The 19,109-nt window shown below is 32.5% G+C and overlaps 1 protein-coding gene across 5 annotated transcripts in view; it reads right to left on the reverse strand.

Moving 5' to 3' along the window:
- RANBP17 (RAN binding protein 17) overlaps positions 1-19,109 on the reverse strand; it is a 334,844-nt gene that overhangs the window by 266,693 nt on the left and 49,042 nt on the right. For all 5 annotated transcript variants that reach the window (XM_046668588.1, XM_046668586.1, XM_046668587.1 and 2 more), the window contains 7 exons: positions 18,984-19,088; positions 17,401-17,566; positions 14,818-14,891; positions 12,473-12,592; positions 10,406-10,552; positions 9,643-9,815; positions 7,407-7,600 (listed from right to left, as the gene is read on the reverse strand). In XM_046668588.1, coding sequence (XP_046524544.1) covers positions 7,407-7,600; positions 9,643-9,815; positions 10,406-10,552; positions 12,473-12,592; positions 14,818-14,891; positions 17,401-17,566; positions 18,984-19,088 — 979 coding nt within the window. The remainder of the gene's footprint in view (positions 1-7,406; positions 7,601-9,642; positions 9,816-10,405; positions 10,553-12,472; positions 12,593-14,817; positions 14,892-17,400; positions 17,567-18,983; positions 19,089-19,109) is intronic.

Raw genomic sequence — 19,109 nt, forward strand, 5'->3', positions numbered from 1 at the left:
GGAATCCAATAAGAAAGTCTATCATAAAGCTGAGACAAAGAACTACACCCTTAGCGAAAAAGTGAACTAGAGGGAAAAGACCTGCCCTAGACAGAGAAAGGCAACACAGAAATTTGTCTGCCTTGACTTCAATGTTAGGTGGAGAGGAGGAAAAAGGCCTCAAGTCAGACCTCATATGGTTTGTGGTCTAAATACAGACTACCAGTGTGATATGAAAAACCTCATTCTAAGGAAATAGTTTAAATGGTATTGACTTGGTAGTCCTCCTCCACCATATTTAGTTAATGGACAAATCACTTCTGTTAAAGACAGAGATGATCAAATGAATTTTTTAAAAAGGAATAACTACATACTGTCTACAAGAGACATACTTTAAATATAGAGACACAGACAAATGGGAAGTAAATGGATGAAGAACGATATCCTATGTAAATAGAAAGCACAAAAAGGCACTGGTTACAGTAATATCCAATAACACAAATTTCAAGATAAATTTTCAATTAATAAGGAAGACAAAACATACGTAAATGTCTACATGAAGCAAAACGTGACAATTAAAAGTAGTATAGACAATTGCACAATCATATTTGGAGATTTTAACACCTCTCTCTTTGTTAATAATAGAAATAGACCCCTCGCAAAAAAACCCACCAGAATCAGTAAAGACAAAGAATACCTGAACAACACTATTAACCATATCTTGACTTACTTTCTATTTACATACTACTATAGCCAACAATGGTAAAATACATATTCTTTTCAAGTGTACATAGCATGTCTACCATGATAGACCATATGCTGGGTTATAAAACAAGTCTCAATAAATTTAAAAAGGCTGAAATCATACAAAATAATAGTTAACCAAGGTAGAATTAAATTAGAAATCAGTAACAATAAGACAACTATGAAAACCCCAAACATTTGGAAATAAAAAGCACGCTTCTAAATAATCCATGAATTAATGAAATAACAGATTAGAAAATATTTTTAACTAAATGATAATGAAAACAAAACAACAAAATTCATGAGATGCAGGTAAAGCAACACTTAAAGTAAAATTTATAGCTTTAAAGGTCTTTATTAGAAAAAGACAAAAATCTAAAAATCAACTATGTGGAATCTCCGTCCATAATTAGAATTTTTAAAAAAAGATCAAATAAAATCAAAAGCATAGGGCAGTAAAATAATAAAGCTAAAAAAAACCCCTAAGATATAAAAAAAGAACAAATAATAAAGAAAAGCAATGAAACTAAAAGTTGGTTCTTTGAAAAGTTTAACAAAATTGATAAATATCTAGTTGGGTTAATCAGGGGAAAAGAAAAGAAAGAGGCAAAAACTGTTGATATCAAGAAAGAGAAGGTATGGGTGGGAGAAATGGGTGAAGGAGGTCAAAAGGTACAAACCTCCAGTTGTAAAAGAAATAAGTCAAAAGGATACAATGTACAGCATGGTGACTATAGCTAGTAATACTGTATTGCACATTTGAAAGTTGCTAAGAGAGTAGTAGATTTTAAAAGCTCTTATCACAGGAAAAAAATTTTTGTAACTATGTACAGTGATGGATGTCAACTAGACATTGTGATGAGCATTCTGCAACATATACAAATATAGAATCATTATGTTGTACCTCTGAAACTAATATAATGTTACATGTCAAGTATACCTCAAATAAAAAAAAAGAATGAAAGAAGGCACATCACGTTAGATCCTATAGACATTAAGCATAACAGAATATTAGGAATAACTTTATTCCAATAAATTTTAAAATAGGACAAATTCCTTGAAATATACAAATGATTAAATATGACCCCAGGAGAAATAGAAAATTTGAATCGTCCTATATCAGTTAAGAAATTATTAATTTAATTCATAATTATAAACCCTCCAGGCCCACTGGCTTCACTGGTGAATTCTATCACTCTTTAGAAGAAATACTAATACTACACGAACTCTTTCAGAAGATAAAGAAGGAAGAGGGAATACTTCTTGACTCATTTTATAAGGCCAGTATTACCCTGTTACCAAAACCAGGCAAAGTCATGACAAGAAAAGAAAACTACAGACAAATATCCTTCACGTACATGAATGTAAAATTACAAAATTTTTGCAAACTGAATCTAAAGCTATATAAAGGAACGCTATCTCATAGCCAAGAAGGATTTACCCTGGGAATGCAAAGCTGGTTTAACCAACCAGTGTAATTCACTACACAGTCATCTATTGCTTAATGACAGGGATACATTATGAGAAATGCATCATTAGGCGATTCTGCCATTGTGCGAACATCCTAGAGAGTACTTACACAAACCCTGACAGTATATCCTATTACACACCTAGGCTATATGATGCTAATCTTATGGGACCACTGTCATAAGTGTGGTCCATCACTGACCAAAACATCATTATATAGTGCATGACTGTATTAGTAAAATAAAGAAGGAAAAAAGGTCATTTGAACAGGTGCAGAAAAAGCATTTTTAAAAAAATTAATGTCCCATTCATTATAACTAACCAGAGGAATAGAAGCAAACTTCCTCAAATTTATTATGAACATTTGTAAAAAGAGAAAACCCTACAGATAACGTCATACTCGATGGTGAAAGGATCAATGTTTTCTATGTACAAACAGAAACAAGGCCAGAAGATCCACTCTTAGCACTTTTTTTCAACATTGTACTAGAGGGTCTTACCAGTGGAATAAGGCAAGAAAAAGAAATAAAAGGCATGAAGACAAGACATAAAACTGTCTTTATTTCCAGATGACACAGTCATATAAAACAATCCTAAAGAATCTACAAAAAAGCTATTAGAACTAATTAAGTAAATTTAGCAAAGTCATAGGACACAAAGACAAAAATTAATTCTGGTTTTATAGAGTAGCAGAGAATAATCATAAAATTTACAGTAGCACCAGAAATATACAGGAATAAATTTAGTGAAAGATTTTTAATACTTGTGCACTGAAAACAATAAAACAGTGCAAAGAAAATTGAAGAATACCTTTATAAGTGGAGCAATATATCATGTCCATGAACTGGAAGCCTCAATATTGTTAAGATGGGCCAAACTGATGTACAGATTGAAGCAATCTCAATCAAAATTCTGGTGACTTTTTTTGGTATAAATTGACAAGTTGGTGCTAAAACTAATACAGAAAGGCAAAAGGCCTAGAACAGACAAAACTATGTTGAGAAAGAACAAGATTGGAGGATTTAGATTACCTGATTTCAGGTGTTATAAAACTACAGAAACTAAGACAGCATCATAATATTGGCAAAAGGATCAACATATAGATCAATGCAGAATAGAGAATAGGTCCAATAACAGACCCGAGTCTTTTCTGGTCAACTGAATTTTGACAAAGATGTCACAATAATTCAATAGGGGAAAAGGCAGTCTTCTCAGCAAATGGTGCTAGAACAACTTGATAAATGTTTGAGTTGGGGAGGAAGCCTTACCCTTACTTCACACCAGTCATAAAAATTAATCCAAAGTGGATCACAGACCTAAACATAATAGCTAATATTATTAACCTTCTAGAAGAAAACATAGAACATTCTTGTGACCTGGCTTACACAGGATTTAAACACAAAAAGCACAAACCATAAAGAAAAAACTGAAAAGGCAGATCATTAAAATTTAAAACTTTTCTTTTTGAAAGACAATTAAGAAGAAAAATCACAGACAAAGAGAAAATATTTGCAAACATATATGTGAAAAAGTGATTGTATACAAAACATATAAAACACTCTTACAGTTCCAATAATAAGAACATGTACAAAAGAGCAAACAACCCAATTTAAAAATGGGCAAAACATGTGAACAGACATTTCACAAAAGATATAAAAATGGCTGAAAAAGCACATCATTAATTATCAGGGAAATGCAAATTATAACCAAAATGAGACACTACTAGACACCAAGCAAAATGGCTAAAGTTAAGAAGACAATATCAAATGATCACAAAGATGTGGAGCAAATAAAACTCTCATACATTGTTAATGGGAATGAAAAATGGTACATTTTGTAAAACAGTATAGAAGTACCTTATGATATTAAACATACATTTCTCATATGACCCAGCAATCTATCTTAGGTATTTACCCAAGAGAAACTAAAATTTAAGTACATAAAGGACTTGCCTGCAAATGTTCACAGCACCATTTTTCATAAGAGCCAAAAACTAGAAGTGTAACTCAAATGTCCATCAACTTGCGAATGGATAAACTATGGTAAAACCATACTATAGAATACAACACAGCAATAAAAAGAAACAAAACGTTAATATACACAATATATTTGAATCTCAAAAACATTATGTTAAACAAATAAAGCCAAACACAAAAGACTACTTATTGTATGATTCCATTTATACAGAAATCTAAACGAGACAAACCATAGTGACAGAAATCAGTGGTTACAAGGGCCAAGAGTCAGGGAAAGAAATCAAACAGCAGGAGAAAATTATTTAAAGTCAAAGACGTGTTCTCTGTTTTGAATGTTTTGTTATTCATAGTTACATGGCTGTGACTAACTACTAAATTCATCAAACTGTAAGCTCAAAAAAAGAGAGAGAAAGAAAGAAAGGAAAAAGATATTTGCAACTCTTATTACGAGAAAGGGCTCATTTTTCTAATACATAAAGAGCTCATAAAAATCAATGAGAAAAGAAAGGAGCGAAAGCCCAATTAAAAAATGAGCAAAGAAAATGAATAGTTCATTTACAGAAAAAGAAGACCGAATAGCTCTTAAATAAATTTAAACCATGCTTAACCTCACTGATATGAGAATGTTAAATTATACTGAGAAATCATTTCTCATCTATAGGATTACTAAGAATTCAAAAGCTTGGTAATACTGTCCTATGAAGTCAACATGGAAACACTCTCATAGATCGCTGGTGGACAAGTAAATTGGTATAGTCCTTACAGAGAGTAATTTGGCAATATTTATAAAAACTATAAATACATTAACCTTTCCACCAAACAGTAACGCCACCTCTGGAAATTAATCTTATAGATATACTTGCGCACATGTAAAATAACATATGTACAAGGTTCATCTGTATAGCATTAGGTTAAGAGCAGAAGATGGCAAACAACTCAAATGACTATTAACAGTGGAGCAAATGGTTAAATAAATTATGATACATTCAAAAAATAAAATATTATGCATCTATAAAAATAAGCGTTCTTTAGATGCTAATTTGAAAATAGCTGTAAAACACATTGTTAAATGAAAAAAAGCAAGGAGTAGAACAGTCAGTGTGGTATGCCACATTCTATGTAAATAAGGCGAGATGAGAGTTTATATATTCATAATTGTTCGTATATGCATACAGAAACTTTGGAAAGAAATACAAAAGTAGTAAGAATCATTACTCATTAGATAAGACTGGAACAGAACACATTTTAATTTCTTTTTTCTGGACAATGTTAATATATTACCTCTTCAAAAAGATTAGGTGACTTAATTAAAATAAATTTTGATATAAAAATAACTAAGAGAACAGACACATTAAAGTGATAAGCAAAGACAAGTCACAAACTTGGGGACAATATTTACAGTTCAAATAACTAAAGGATTAGTGTCAAAAATACAGAAAGAGCTCAATCAGTAGGAGAAAGACTAAAAATCCAAATGGTGAGGGAGAAATAAAGAAAAGTCATAAACATATTGGATATCACTGATGATGACACAACTGACAGTCAGTAAACATAAAATAATGCTAACCTTCATTAATAATCATGAGAGTGAAAAGTAAAATACTTATGAGATATTATTACTTCAATGAATCTGGCCACAATTTGTCTAACACTACGAGCTGCTGGTGAGGATCTAGATCAGGGTGGGCAGGATGTACAGCAGTACAATCACTTTGTAAACTGGTTAAACAGTAGATAATGCTACTGAAGCTGACTATGCAATGGATACACATTAACAATCTTTACAGCAGCACTCATTGTATTAGCAAAAAATAGAAAAAATACAAACACTATTGACAAGAAAAATGCATAAATAAATTGTGCTAAATTCAAACCACCACAGAATAGTGGCAGTGCAAATGAAGGAACTATAGCTACAGCATCAATATGAACTCTCATATATGCAATACTGAGAAATAACAATAAAGCAAGTTGTAGAAGAATAAACACAGTTTAATTCCATTTGTATAAAGTTCAGAAATATGCAAAACCATGCGTTATTTTCAGAATACACATACATGCAATAAAACTATGAAGGAAAGGCATTAGATGATAAACACAAAATTCAAGATTGCAAGTTTTTTCTACTAGTACGAAGGAGGATAGATTTGGACAGGGGAACAAAGGGAGCAGCAAGGATACTGGTATTGGCCTATTTTTTAAGCTATGTGATGGTGTTTGTTACTGCTAGTCATCATGTCTTAATATATATAAATATCCTTTTGTATGTATTTGATATTTAATAATTTTCAAAACTCTACTAAAAGAACTCAATCATGAAAATAGTAAATGCTGAAAAAAGTTAGTTCTCCCCAATTTAACTTATAAATAATGAGATCTTAATAACATACATTGTGTGACTTAAAACAAAAACAAAATACAGATAGGTAATTAATAAAAGGTATTTTAAGATGAAGTCATATAAACGTAAAGGATAATCTTTTAAAGAATTTTTTTAAAAAGAGTTTAGATGGGAAATCACTGAAAGTAAGCTTGACTATCATTCTTTACCACTCACTTTCTAAAACAAGATAAAAGAAACAAATATGAAAGAAAAAAAAACATGCTGGAACTATAATCAAAGCCTCCTATTAGAAATGTATAAAACCAGTTCCACTCTCATAATTTATCTCATTAAAAAAATATGAAAAACATATTTACTTATTTTCATTCCCTGCTATGTTCCTTGAAAGGACTGTAAGGGACATACAGAAATAAACAGATCCTCCTTCAATAAAGGATTAAAGAAAAACAATGAGAAAACTGAGGAATTAAAATATAATAAAATAAAGCCATGGTGAAGGCTAATACACAAATGCAAAACTATGATGAGGTCTTATGTAATTTTTTACTTGCTAAATTGGGTGCTGAATTTGCAGTCAGCTACAGCAAAAAAAGAAACATGATTCGTTAAAAGATAGCTATAATTTAATAAACTCTACTCAAAGATCATTATCAGCTTTTTTTAAAACTGATTCCAGAGAAAAATATTTCCTATAATCTTATAAAGGAGAACTGAAAATTAACTATCAAATCACCAAAATAACCAGAAGGTTAATAAAATTAATGGTTTATTAGGAGACCAGGAATTGGGGGAAATATATAAAAATAATTTGCAGTAAAATTATTGAATAAAGTGATTAATGAAGCTACTTAAAATTCAACATAATACCCTATAATAGTCACATAAAACTTACTGACCTTCCTGAATTGCCATGTCCACAGTCATCCCAGAAGCTGAATGCAGAAGCTTTTGATAATTCTGTGCATTTTGGTCAAACAACTGTACAAGCAGAGTGCATGTCGTTTCATATTCACATCTGCTGACAGTGCACAACTGCTCCAACTGCTGAAACACAGTAGCTGGATCATCCAGTGGATCATCTAAATTATCTCTGCAAATATACAAGAACAAGTTTGTAGCCAACAGTAGAATGTGATGTACTTTTATTCACCACAAATAAACTTTATATATGTCAAATAAAAATTTCACCAAGCATAAATAAATAAAAGACAAAGAGATAGGAAGATAAGAAATAAAAGGTCTATATTTGAAGACAACATAATTACATAAATAAAAAATACAAAAGACTACTAGTACTAACAGGTAAGTTTACCAAGGTCCTAGAAAAGGGTCAATATACAAAATTCACAGTATTACTATGCATTAGTAATGAACAACTGGAAGTTGAAATTCAAAAAACCGCATCTTCCAAAGGCACCAGAAACATAAAATATTAATTAAATCTAATTAAACATATGTGAGATCTGAAGACTCAATACTATAAAACACTGATGAAAGAAATCACAGAAGAGCTAAATAAATTAAAAGATAAACATGCTGATTGCCTGAAAGACTTGATAATGCTGAGATGTCGATTCTTCCTCCAAATGAATCTACAAATTCAATGCAATCTCAGTCAAAATCCCAAAAGGAATTTCTTTGTAGATACTAACAAGATGATTCTAAAATTCATATGGAAAAGCAAAAGAAGTAAAAGAGCCTAGACAATTCTGAAAGGGGAAAACCAAGGTAGATGACTCACACTACCTGATTTCAAAGCTTATTATAAGGCTACAGTACTCAAGACAGGGTATTGGCAGAAGGAGAAATAAATAGATTAATGAGAATAGGGTCCAGAAATAGAATCAGATGTATGTGCTAATCAATTTTTGAAAACAGTGTAAAGGCAATTCAATCAAAAGAGAATAGTCTTTTCCACAAACGTTGTGTTGGGATAATTGGTCACCCATATGCAAAAAAAAAAAAAAAAGAATCTCAAGCCTTACCTCATATCATATACAAAAATTAACTCAAAATGAATCATAGACCTAAACATAAATTCCAAAACTATAAAACTTCTAGAAGAAAAAATAAAGGATAAATTGAACTTCATCAAATTTTAAAACTGCTTATTGAAAGACTCTGTTAAGGAAATGAAAGGGAAAGCTATGAACTGGAAGAAAATATCTGCAAAACATGTATGATAAAAGACTCGTAATCAGAAAATACAGACCTCTCAAATCTCAATAACAAAATAAACAGCCCAATAAAAAAACCGCAACAGATTTGACAGGCATTTTGCCAGAGAATACATACAAATAGCAAAGAAGCACATGAAAAGATGTCCAACATTATCAGACATTAAAGGAATGCAAATTTAAAATAATGAAATACCCATAATGCACCTATTAGAATAACTAAAATTTTAAAAAACTGACAGTATCAAGTGCTGGTGAGGATGCAGAGCAACCGGATCTTTCATCAATTGATGGTGAGAACGCAAAATGACACAGCTCCTTCGGAAAATAGTTTGGCAGTTTCTTATAAGGTAGAACATACGCTTATCATGCAACGCAGGAATCTCACATCTAAGTATTTACGCAAGAGAAATAAAAACTTATGTTGATACAAAAATTTGTACAGAAACGTTTATAGCTGTTTTATTCCTAATTCACAAAAATGGAAACAACTCAAATGTCCAATCCAAATGTGAAAGGATAAACAAACTGTGATACCTCTACAAAGTGGAATACTATTCAACAATAAAAAGGAAAGAACTACAGACGCAACGTGGCAGAATCTCAAATGTATTAAGCTGAGAGAAAGAAGCCAGATTAAAAAACTACATACTCCATGATTTCATTTATAAAGCATTCTGGAAAAGGCAAAAACTACAGGCAAACAAACAGATCAGTAATTGCCACAGGCTAGGGAAAGGGCTGACTACAAAAGGACCTAAAAAAACTTTTTTGGGGTGATGGAACTATCTGTATCTTGATTACGATGGTAGTTACACAACTGTATGCACTTGTCAGAACTCAGAACTGTATACTAAAAAGGGTGAATTTTACAGTATGTGAACTACATCTCGATTTTTAAAAACTGCAAGATGCAAAAGATGAATATACAATAGAAAAATTTAGTTTTCAATACCTCACAACTATGGCAACAGATTCCAACCGAGAAGTGATAAAGGCCTTCGTGATTTCTGGTGCATAAGTGTCTAACAAGTGGGGTTCAGTTGATTTCACAAAAGGAACTGATGCTACCATCCTTTGCCACAGAGTTAATAAGTAATGAACACTGTTGGGAGCAAATTCCCAATGCTACAAAGAAATAAAGAAAATGTTATTAAAAATGACTATTTCTTCCTAGAATAAGAATTACAGAGGTAAAATTACTAAACATAGATTTTAAAATTAACTGTTGTTCTGATTATATAACCAGTGAACATTTAACATAGCACAATTTGTAAATGCAAAACAGTCTAAGAAGAAACCAACAATCCCTTATTATTCTACCACCCAAGAATAATCGCTGTTAAAATTTTAGTGTACTTCCTTCTAATCTTTGCATGAATATTTTTTCAGAGTTGATATCATGTAGAAATTACAGTTTTAAAACTCCCTTAAACTTATAAAAAGAATTTCTCCAAAAAACAATCTGTAAATACTTTTTTATTTCTTCACATACATTTTACTATAATTATCAATTCATTCTTCAATTATTAGATATTCAGATGGCCTCTAAATTTATTATTATAAATGTTATAACAAACTTTTTTACCTAAAACCTTGCAATGAACATTTTTAGCAAAGTACTCTCAGATGTTAAAAAAAATCCCCACCAAATTTTACCAAGAAATTATTTTAAAACTATCTACAGTTTAATATCAATTATATATTTTTTTATTTACCTGAAGGCTAGTAATGGTAAAATTAGCAATCAATCTGATAACTTCAGGATACTCCTTCACCATAACTAATTCTCCCAGCTGATAATTTGTCTTTAAACGAGCCAAAAATCGACAAAATTCATGGTAATTACCTGGATCAGACAAACCCTAAATTATGAGACAAAAAGAAAGACTTTTAAAAAATACTTAGAAACAAACCAAGCTAACGAGCTATTATACGATCAATTAAATTCTAAAACTATTTTATGAAGTCTCCCAGTTGTCGCAGGTACTTATGGTACTTTGTGTTAACTGGGTAGATATCAATGAAAGAAAACAAATGATTCCTACTGGAATGAACATTGTCATCAATGACTAATAATGAGGAATCAAAAATAGAAGCTTTGCAGGAAGATTTGCACCATGACGACTAAATTATGTTTGGAAACCCATTATATTATACAAAAAAACCTGCATGAATATGAGGGGGTGTGTGCGCGCGCGTGTGTGTGTGTGTTTGTGTGTGTATTGTGGCTTAAACAGAAGTCAACAGCAGATCTGAAAAATAAGAATGAGCTCTGGAAACTCTAGAAAAGAGCAATACCAAGCGGAGTTAAGTTAAATGGTATATGTGCACACACAAATAACAGAAATTTCTTTTCATTCAACAAATATTTATTGAATACCTACAGGCACTGTGCCCTCAAGCAACTCCCTGTCAGTAAGTGGAGAGTCATTCAAATAAATTACTGCAATTTAGGGCAGAAAGTTTAACAGAAGTACTACAAGATACAGAGGTAACTTTTGGGGAGGAGGAAGGTTAAAAGGGAAGATCAAGAAAGGTGCTCCTGTTGTCTGTGAGCTCCTGGAAGACAGGGTACATGTGTTATTATCTTTATAGTTTGAGCTTTTTGCACTGTAGCTGGCATGAAACAATTCAAAAAGTATTTGTTTAATACTGAAAGAGTTTCTAAGAAATTTCACACATAAGAGCTCCATGAGAGAATATAAAAGTGTCTAGTTATTAAGGACAAATTACAAAAAGATATTTTGTACTTATAGGTGTTTAACACACATTTGTAATTCTAAAATAATATAATATTCAAACTAACTTTTACAGTCATGAAACATCAACATGAGGATGTTGGAAAATCAATTGAGAGAATTATCTCATATTAGTATATCTTCCACATGCTGACTAATGATAGTGAGTTAAATGACTAAAAATTTCAAAACATATTGGTAAAATCCCATTTAGGAGCAAAACACACAAATTTCAGTTACACTAACGTTGAAAAGATAAACTAAATGCACAACACATAAAATACTCCTGAGAATAACCTGCAAAAACAACTGACCGTCACAGAATAAGCACATTTTCTTCATGTACAGATATTATACACCCCCTCAAAAGTGACTGATAACCAAGAGACTCAGATAAACCTCCTTAAATCATCATTTAACCTTTTAAAATCTGTGCCCTGATTAGAGATTTTTAAAACTAAAAACAAAATAAAAAGTGAAACAAAAAATTTTACTTAGGCCCCTGAAATTACTAATTAATAATGGCTTCGCAGTTCTCTGAAATGAATACTACCACTGAAGCTTCGCAGCTAACGTAGAGAGTAGATATTAAAATCTACAAAGTCTTGTTTGTCCACAAGAGGGCAAAAAGACATTATTCCATAATTTAAAGCCACTTACTCCAATATCAACACTCAGGTTTATACTAAGTCTTCTGGTTCAGGAGATATAACTCTAAATTAATCACTAAGTAATTGCAGAAGAGGAAGCAAAGAGATGTGGCACAATGGTAAAAGGCAGCAGCACAATAAGATATAGAACCTCTATGCGTATTCACTTCAGAGAGTGGAAAAAATAAAACAGGAAGAGCACAGAAGCCTGTTAGGAAAACATCCATTTTCAAAAACTACCTATTTCTACTACACATGAGATCTAAAGAAGATGAATATGATACTTCATATTTTCTTCCAGAACTACAGTAAAGTCATCAGTTTATTTTGCACCTTTCAGCAGAAAAACTGTATTTCCACATGTGAAGTATTAATTAAATCATTTCATAAATACCTGAGGGTTTTCAAGTATCCTTTTTACTCCCTTAATTAAATTACCAAGGTACTTGGCACGTTCAGGACTGCTAAATAAGGACCTTCTTGTAGAAGCAAATTGAACTAAACATGAAAGTGCCTAAAAATAGGAACAACAAAATTCATTTCAATTTTAAAAGTCGTTATGACCACTTGAAAAGAACATTTTCTTTACATAAAACATATTTTTTAATTCTAATAATAAAAAAGCATTGTAGAATACAAAAATAATGAAAGCTAAACATCATCAATCACCAACATCACCCACAACCCTTCAAGCCCACCACTAAAATTCCTATTTGTGTGTATTCTCCTCTAATATTTTTTCATATATTAAATATGCCAGAGCGGAGCCTGAACGTGGATATACTCAAAAGGCTCTCAATTGCTTCCAATGCCCAGTTCTGTTTGTGAACCAATGAACCAGGGTCTACAAAAAGAAAATATGGTTTTGTGGTAGACTATGTTTGGGAAATACCACATACATTACGCACTGTGGTATCCTGCAAGTGGGAAAAAAAAATCCTGTAATTTTACTTAATCCCACATGTCCCAAATTTATTTGGTGAGAGAACATCTTACCCATGCCATTCATTAATATCTTGAGAAATGATTTGGAAAATGCTGCTGGAAGAGTTAGATATTCTATAAAAACTCCTACAGACTATCTGTGGTGTGCTTATCTTTCTAAAGTTAATACTCTACCAGATAATTTCACTCCTCAGGTTCTTAATTCTACTACTGATACCCATTGAAGTGTGTTTGATGATTAAGTGAGAGGCCCAAAATTGGCAACTTTCAGGCCAAACTGGTCCACATATGTTTTGTTTTTGTCCACATATGTTCGCTTATCCATTTTTTTAAAAAAATTAGAATTAGATGTCAACAGTTAAATATTTCAATTAGGAGATTTCACACAAAATGTCTAGCTCTCTTGGCAAGGGTGAGAATAGGGACAAAAATCAGAGGATGGCCTTTTTGATGTTCTCCAGGTTTGCCACAGTCGTTAAAAAAAACAAAAACAAAAAGTCAAAAACAAAAGAAACTCCTTAGGCAATTCTGATGTGTAGAAGGTTTGGGAATCACTAGTTTTTTAAAAAATATGCAGGGTTTTGGGGCCAAAAACACCTGGATTTGAATCTCAGCTCCAATGTTTAGTTTGCCGCCCTGGAGAAAGACACTTAAGCAAGTCTGGGTCTGTCTCCTTGTCTAAATAGTAAGGGATAATAACACTTACCTGGCAGGGCCACTTTGAGGATGAAGTGAGATAAGCACCAGATAATAGGGCATGCACAATAAATGTTAGTTACTTTCTCTTAAAGCAATGTTTTCCACTTGATTTTTTAAGTACTGGTAGCTTGTTTTATCTCAAAACATAATTGTACATGAAACTGTGATTTTTAAACAACTGAAAACAAGACTATTCTGGTTAAAAGACAGAAGGCTGAAGCTCTGTGGTGCACCACCTGGAAACATGAGTGTCCTGTGAACTCCAGTTTAAAAACTATCACTTTAAAACCGTAGATTCAAGAGCAGACAACATGTTTCTTAAAAAAAAAAGGAGTATGTGAATCTATTCTTCCCTTCTAGGCAGTAACATATCTAAACAAACATACCACTGATATGTACTTTAAATCTGGAACATCTTTTTTTAGGAAATGGAACTATTAGAATTCCCCAACTTTACTTCTACAAGCTTAGATATTAAACTGACTTTTTTTTTCCAATCTTGCCTGGTCTCTGTTTTAGATTTCACAAAGATGGGGTCTGTAGTCTCAAGTTCTATATAACCAAAGATTTTCAAGAATTTTTAAAGCACACAATAGAATTTGATTCAAAAAACAAATGAATAACTAGAGCGATGAGCACAAAATCCAGTGAGCAGATCCCCTGTCCTTCTCATTCAGAGATATCTGATGTGGGCTGCCTGGCAAGCCCAAAACATGAAGCCAAGCAGGGCTGATAAAGAGTGAGAGAGGGTAAGAGAAGGGAAGGTACAGGTAAGCTGGACTACAACTACTTGGCTGAGGCCCAGAAGAAGGGATGGGGACTAAGTAGGGAGGAATATATACTTAGAGGTTGATCTGTGCTCTGGGCAGGAGCTAAACCAAGTTACTGGTTCTGGGCTCATCCGTGAAATGGAATACACAACTATAAACAGAATCTGACAAATAGCTTAAGCAATATAAATCCCAGAAGATGGAAGAATTTCTTGTGAGAGGTAAATCCAATCAAGAACATAAAATTTTTTAAAGTAAATATCTATCACCCTTAGATAAAGATCACAGATACATTTTAATGAAATAATGAATGATTTTTACTTACTAACTGAGATAGTAGTGGTGGAAGTGAATGATACAAATTGAAGAAAAGATCCAACGTTTCTGGTTCCAGGAAAACTGGAAAAAAAAATATTTTCTAATACCATTACTTTCAATTCAGTGATCTTAACATGTTAGTAACACATTATCACACAAACCAAGAACTCCAAGACCTCTGCATGTGGCCACTCTTTCCAATTAGGCTTAATTCTTCTTTAATTCCTAGCTATTTTCCTTTGAAAGGTGAAACAATACAGAGATAGAGATTAATTAGCTAGGATGGTCCTTATTTCTATGTAGTATCTATAGTTCTTAGGGGGAGAATCTTCCTACTATTTTCATTTGTATTAAAGTAATGTAAATGTTAAAAAATCCAAATAGTACCAAAAAGTAAACAGTACTGAAAAGTGTATAATAAAAAACAGCTGTACCCTACCCATTTCCAACTACCTTTCAACCCCTAGCTGTATTTACATACAAGCTTCCAAATAACATGCTATATTACTATTTCTTTCTTTGATTGTTTTACTTTAAGACATCAAATGAATTCCCATTACAGTATGTGAGGTTTTAGCTGTCTAATCACGCACCCCGCCATTCACTCAACCATCCGTCTTCTCTCAAAAATCCACCCACTACTGTAACAATTTGGGATTAAATCAACTCTAAGTGTTTACACTTATTATGACTATGTAAATAATGTTAACAGCTGAGCCAAGGAGCACACTATAATTATATCACATTTCTAATACTCTCTGGATTTCATCATAGCATCTTTTCTGTGCATAGTTGTATATGTATCTGTCAATAATTCTTTTCAAATGCTCTGATGGATTTGTAAAATGTTCTTCACGCCATTTTTCACATGATCAATAGCATCAAATAACCTATCACCTCCATTTTCCTACCCCTACACCTCCCAGAGCCTTCAACTTGGACTGGTTGTTCCTAAATTTGTTATATAATTATCTCCCTTTTATATCCATTCATCGTCATCTTGTGTTGAAGCTCCATTTTCCCAAACCCTGTATCTTCCACATTTTCTTGGCTTGCCTATCAAGTAGCTTCCTGAGAACAAGCATATAAGGGATAAATTTCAGGAAGATTTGCACGTCTGAAAACATCTTAATTCTCTCTTATACTTGATAATTTCAGTCTAGTTTGAAAATAACTTTCCCTCAGAAATCTAAAGATAACACTTCATTGTCTTCTAGCTTCCAGTGCTGCTGTTGAGAAGCCTAATAACATTCTTGATCCCAATCTTTTGCAGATGACTTACTTTTTCTTTCTGGTAGATTTTAGGATCTTCTCTTTATCCTTGCCATTCTGAAATGTCATGATTATGAAGCTAAGTGTATATTTTTTTTTCATTTATTATGCTGGGTGCGTGATGGGACCTTTCAATATGAAAATTTATGTCTCAGCGCTGAGAACTTTTTCGGTATTATTTGTTTACATATGTCTGTTTTTTCTGTCCTCTTTCTCAAATCCACCCACTAATAGTCAGATGTCAGACTTCCTAGTTTCATGCTCTAACATTCTTCTATTTTTTTCTCCTATCAAATCTCTCCCTGCTTTTTTGTTCTACTTTCTGGGATATTTCCTTATCTTCCAACTCTTTTCTTGAATGTTTTATTTTGGCAACTGTCTTTTCTATTTGGAACACTGTCTGAACTTTCCTTTTTAAAACAATATCCTATTCTTGTTTCAGGGATGTATTACCTTTTCTTATTTCTCTGGCCATATTAATTATATCTTTGTGAAGCTTCTACTTTTCACTTTGTCTCTGTTTCTACCAACTCGTCCCCATTTTTGGGGGAAGGGAGGTGAGGAAGATTGGCCCTGAATCAACATCTCTTGCCAATCTTCCTCTTTTTGCTTGAAGAAGATTGTCACTGAGCTAACACCTGTGTCAATCTTCCTCCATTTTATGTGGGATGCCACCAGAGTGGCCCAACAAATCAGTGCTAGGTCCATGCCCAGGATCCGAACCTGTGAACCCCAGGCCACCAAAGTGGAGTGCACAAACTTAACCACTACACCACCAGACTGGCCCCGTAACGCTTCCCTTTTTTAAAAACTTTTTGAGGTATTTACAGATTCATAAGCAGTTGCAAGAAATAATACAGGGAGACTCCACGTATCCTTTACTCAGTTTTCCCCTAATGGTAAGTTCTTGCAAAACTACAGAACAATATCACAATCAGGAAACCACATTGATACAATCCACCAATCTTATTTAGATGTCTGAGTTTTACATGTACTCGTGTGTGTGTGTACTTAGTCTGTGCAATTTTTATTACATGTGTTGGTTGATGTATTCATTACCACAGTCAAGATACTAAGTCTCTTTTAATTGTAAAGCTGTCTTTTCTTTTTCCCAAAATCAAAATACTGAAGTTACTTTGATATGAACTGAGGAAAACAGATTTCAATATTGGGTAGCAGCAGCTACGATGGGTTACAAATCCATTTGAACTTTTTGATTGCCTAGCAAAAAAGAGAGATAACTGCACATGAAACAATTATATTGCTTAATTCTATGTCCTTTATGCTAACCATGATTCACACTAAACTTTTTTCTTACTTGTTCTCCAGGTTGTTGGAATCTGCACTGTACAAAGATCATCTGCAGATTCATCTGCTGAACTGCCAATGAAGTCAAAGTTAAGGCAGTTGAGAACAAGTTTCAAGACCTGCATTACTAGATTTTGTTGATCTTGATCCTGAAGATTTAAAGGTTTGGCCAACATCTGAAAAAAGTTCAAAGTCAAATAAAACATTATAAAATATGTCAATAAGAAAATTTTTTACTTCAATAATTTAAATAATTCTTCAATGCCAAGTTAAAATTAGAAAAAAAAAGTTTGCAAAGTTATGCTGCATATATTAGAAAAAGTTATAAAATCACTATCAACAAAAATCTACAACAGACTATTTTCAAATTTAATTTTGTAAAATGGGAATAAAAAGTTTCATACTTAACTGCAAATCGTAGGTCACCTTCAAAAGTTGTAAGAGTAACTTTAGGATAAATACTTTACACAACACAAATGCACAAATTCATGGGATTCATTTAGTTCAAAGGTTGCTTGGAACAAGCTAAAAATATAATATTCTTTAAGAAAAAGTGGGGGAACTTCATGCATAAATTATCCATATTTAGTTAACAAAGGTTCCCAAAGCTGTTTAAATGTGGGAGGACACTCACAAGCTTCTGGAGAACAATCCTGACCTCCCAAAATGTCCATTCTGACAACCAGAACAGATTATATCTCCTAGAGATACACTGTGAAATATTTGTGAAGAAAATGATATGAAGTTTAAGATTCTGCTTAAAGAATAACACAAAAAGAAAGTGGTTAGGTAAGGGTAAAGATGAAACAAGACTCGTCATGAGTTGTTACTGTCTAACTGGTTGATGGGTCCAAGTAAGTTCATTATACTATTCCATCTTCTTTTGTATACATTAAAATTTTCCATACTAAAAGAAAAATTTTAAAATAATAGAAGGTCTTTCAGTCTGTCCTAGTGTCATAGTTATCATGTTACTATAACACAGAACTGAAATAAGTTTCTACTAGTGATTAGTAGAACACACTTTGGGAAATGCTATACTACACCAATTAAAAGCTTAAGCAGCATTATGGAGTCCTGTATTGCAAAAGAACACAATATAATTATAAACTGTACTATCCCTAATGTTCAATAGGGCACTAAGTAGCAAATGGGGAAATGTTATTTCCCAAAGATATTATTAAAATCAACTATCTTAGCTCAACTATGAATAGACATGGATAGTTGATGAATTAGGAAAACTTAGTCATTTTGTTGTTCATCCCCATCCCATTAAAATATGGGCAGGGCAATAAAGAAACTAAATCTCAACTAGCTTCAGCAACAAATAATCTACCGTAGGAAGATGATGAAACTACTACCTAAAGCAAGTTACCAAATTCCCTTTGGATTTTATTATATCCCTAGTAAGTAAAAGTGAATTTTTTGGAAACTCCTACAGATGTGTGCAAATCTACTGTACTTAAATTAAGACAGTCCACAATAACTATTCAAAAGGCAGAATGGGAGTGGTGGGGATTCATTTGAAATTCTTCTGAAACTTAAAATGTCCTAAATATTCTAACTAGGATACTGAATTATTAAATAACTTACCTCTTTTAGAAGAGAGCATGCTAGCACTAAAATATCTTTGAGAGAAGTGTCACGAAATGAGGTAGCTATCTTCCTGTGTTTTGCTGAAGGTCTAGAATAATCAACCTAAAAAGATCAAGATGAATT

The sequence above is a fragment of the Equus quagga genome, chromosome 7, assembly GCF_021613505.1.
Source record: "Equus quagga isolate Etosha38 chromosome 7, UCLA_HA_Equagga_1.0, whole genome shotgun sequence".
Lineage (NCBI taxonomy): Eukaryota > Metazoa > Chordata > Mammalia > Perissodactyla > Equidae > Equus > Equus quagga.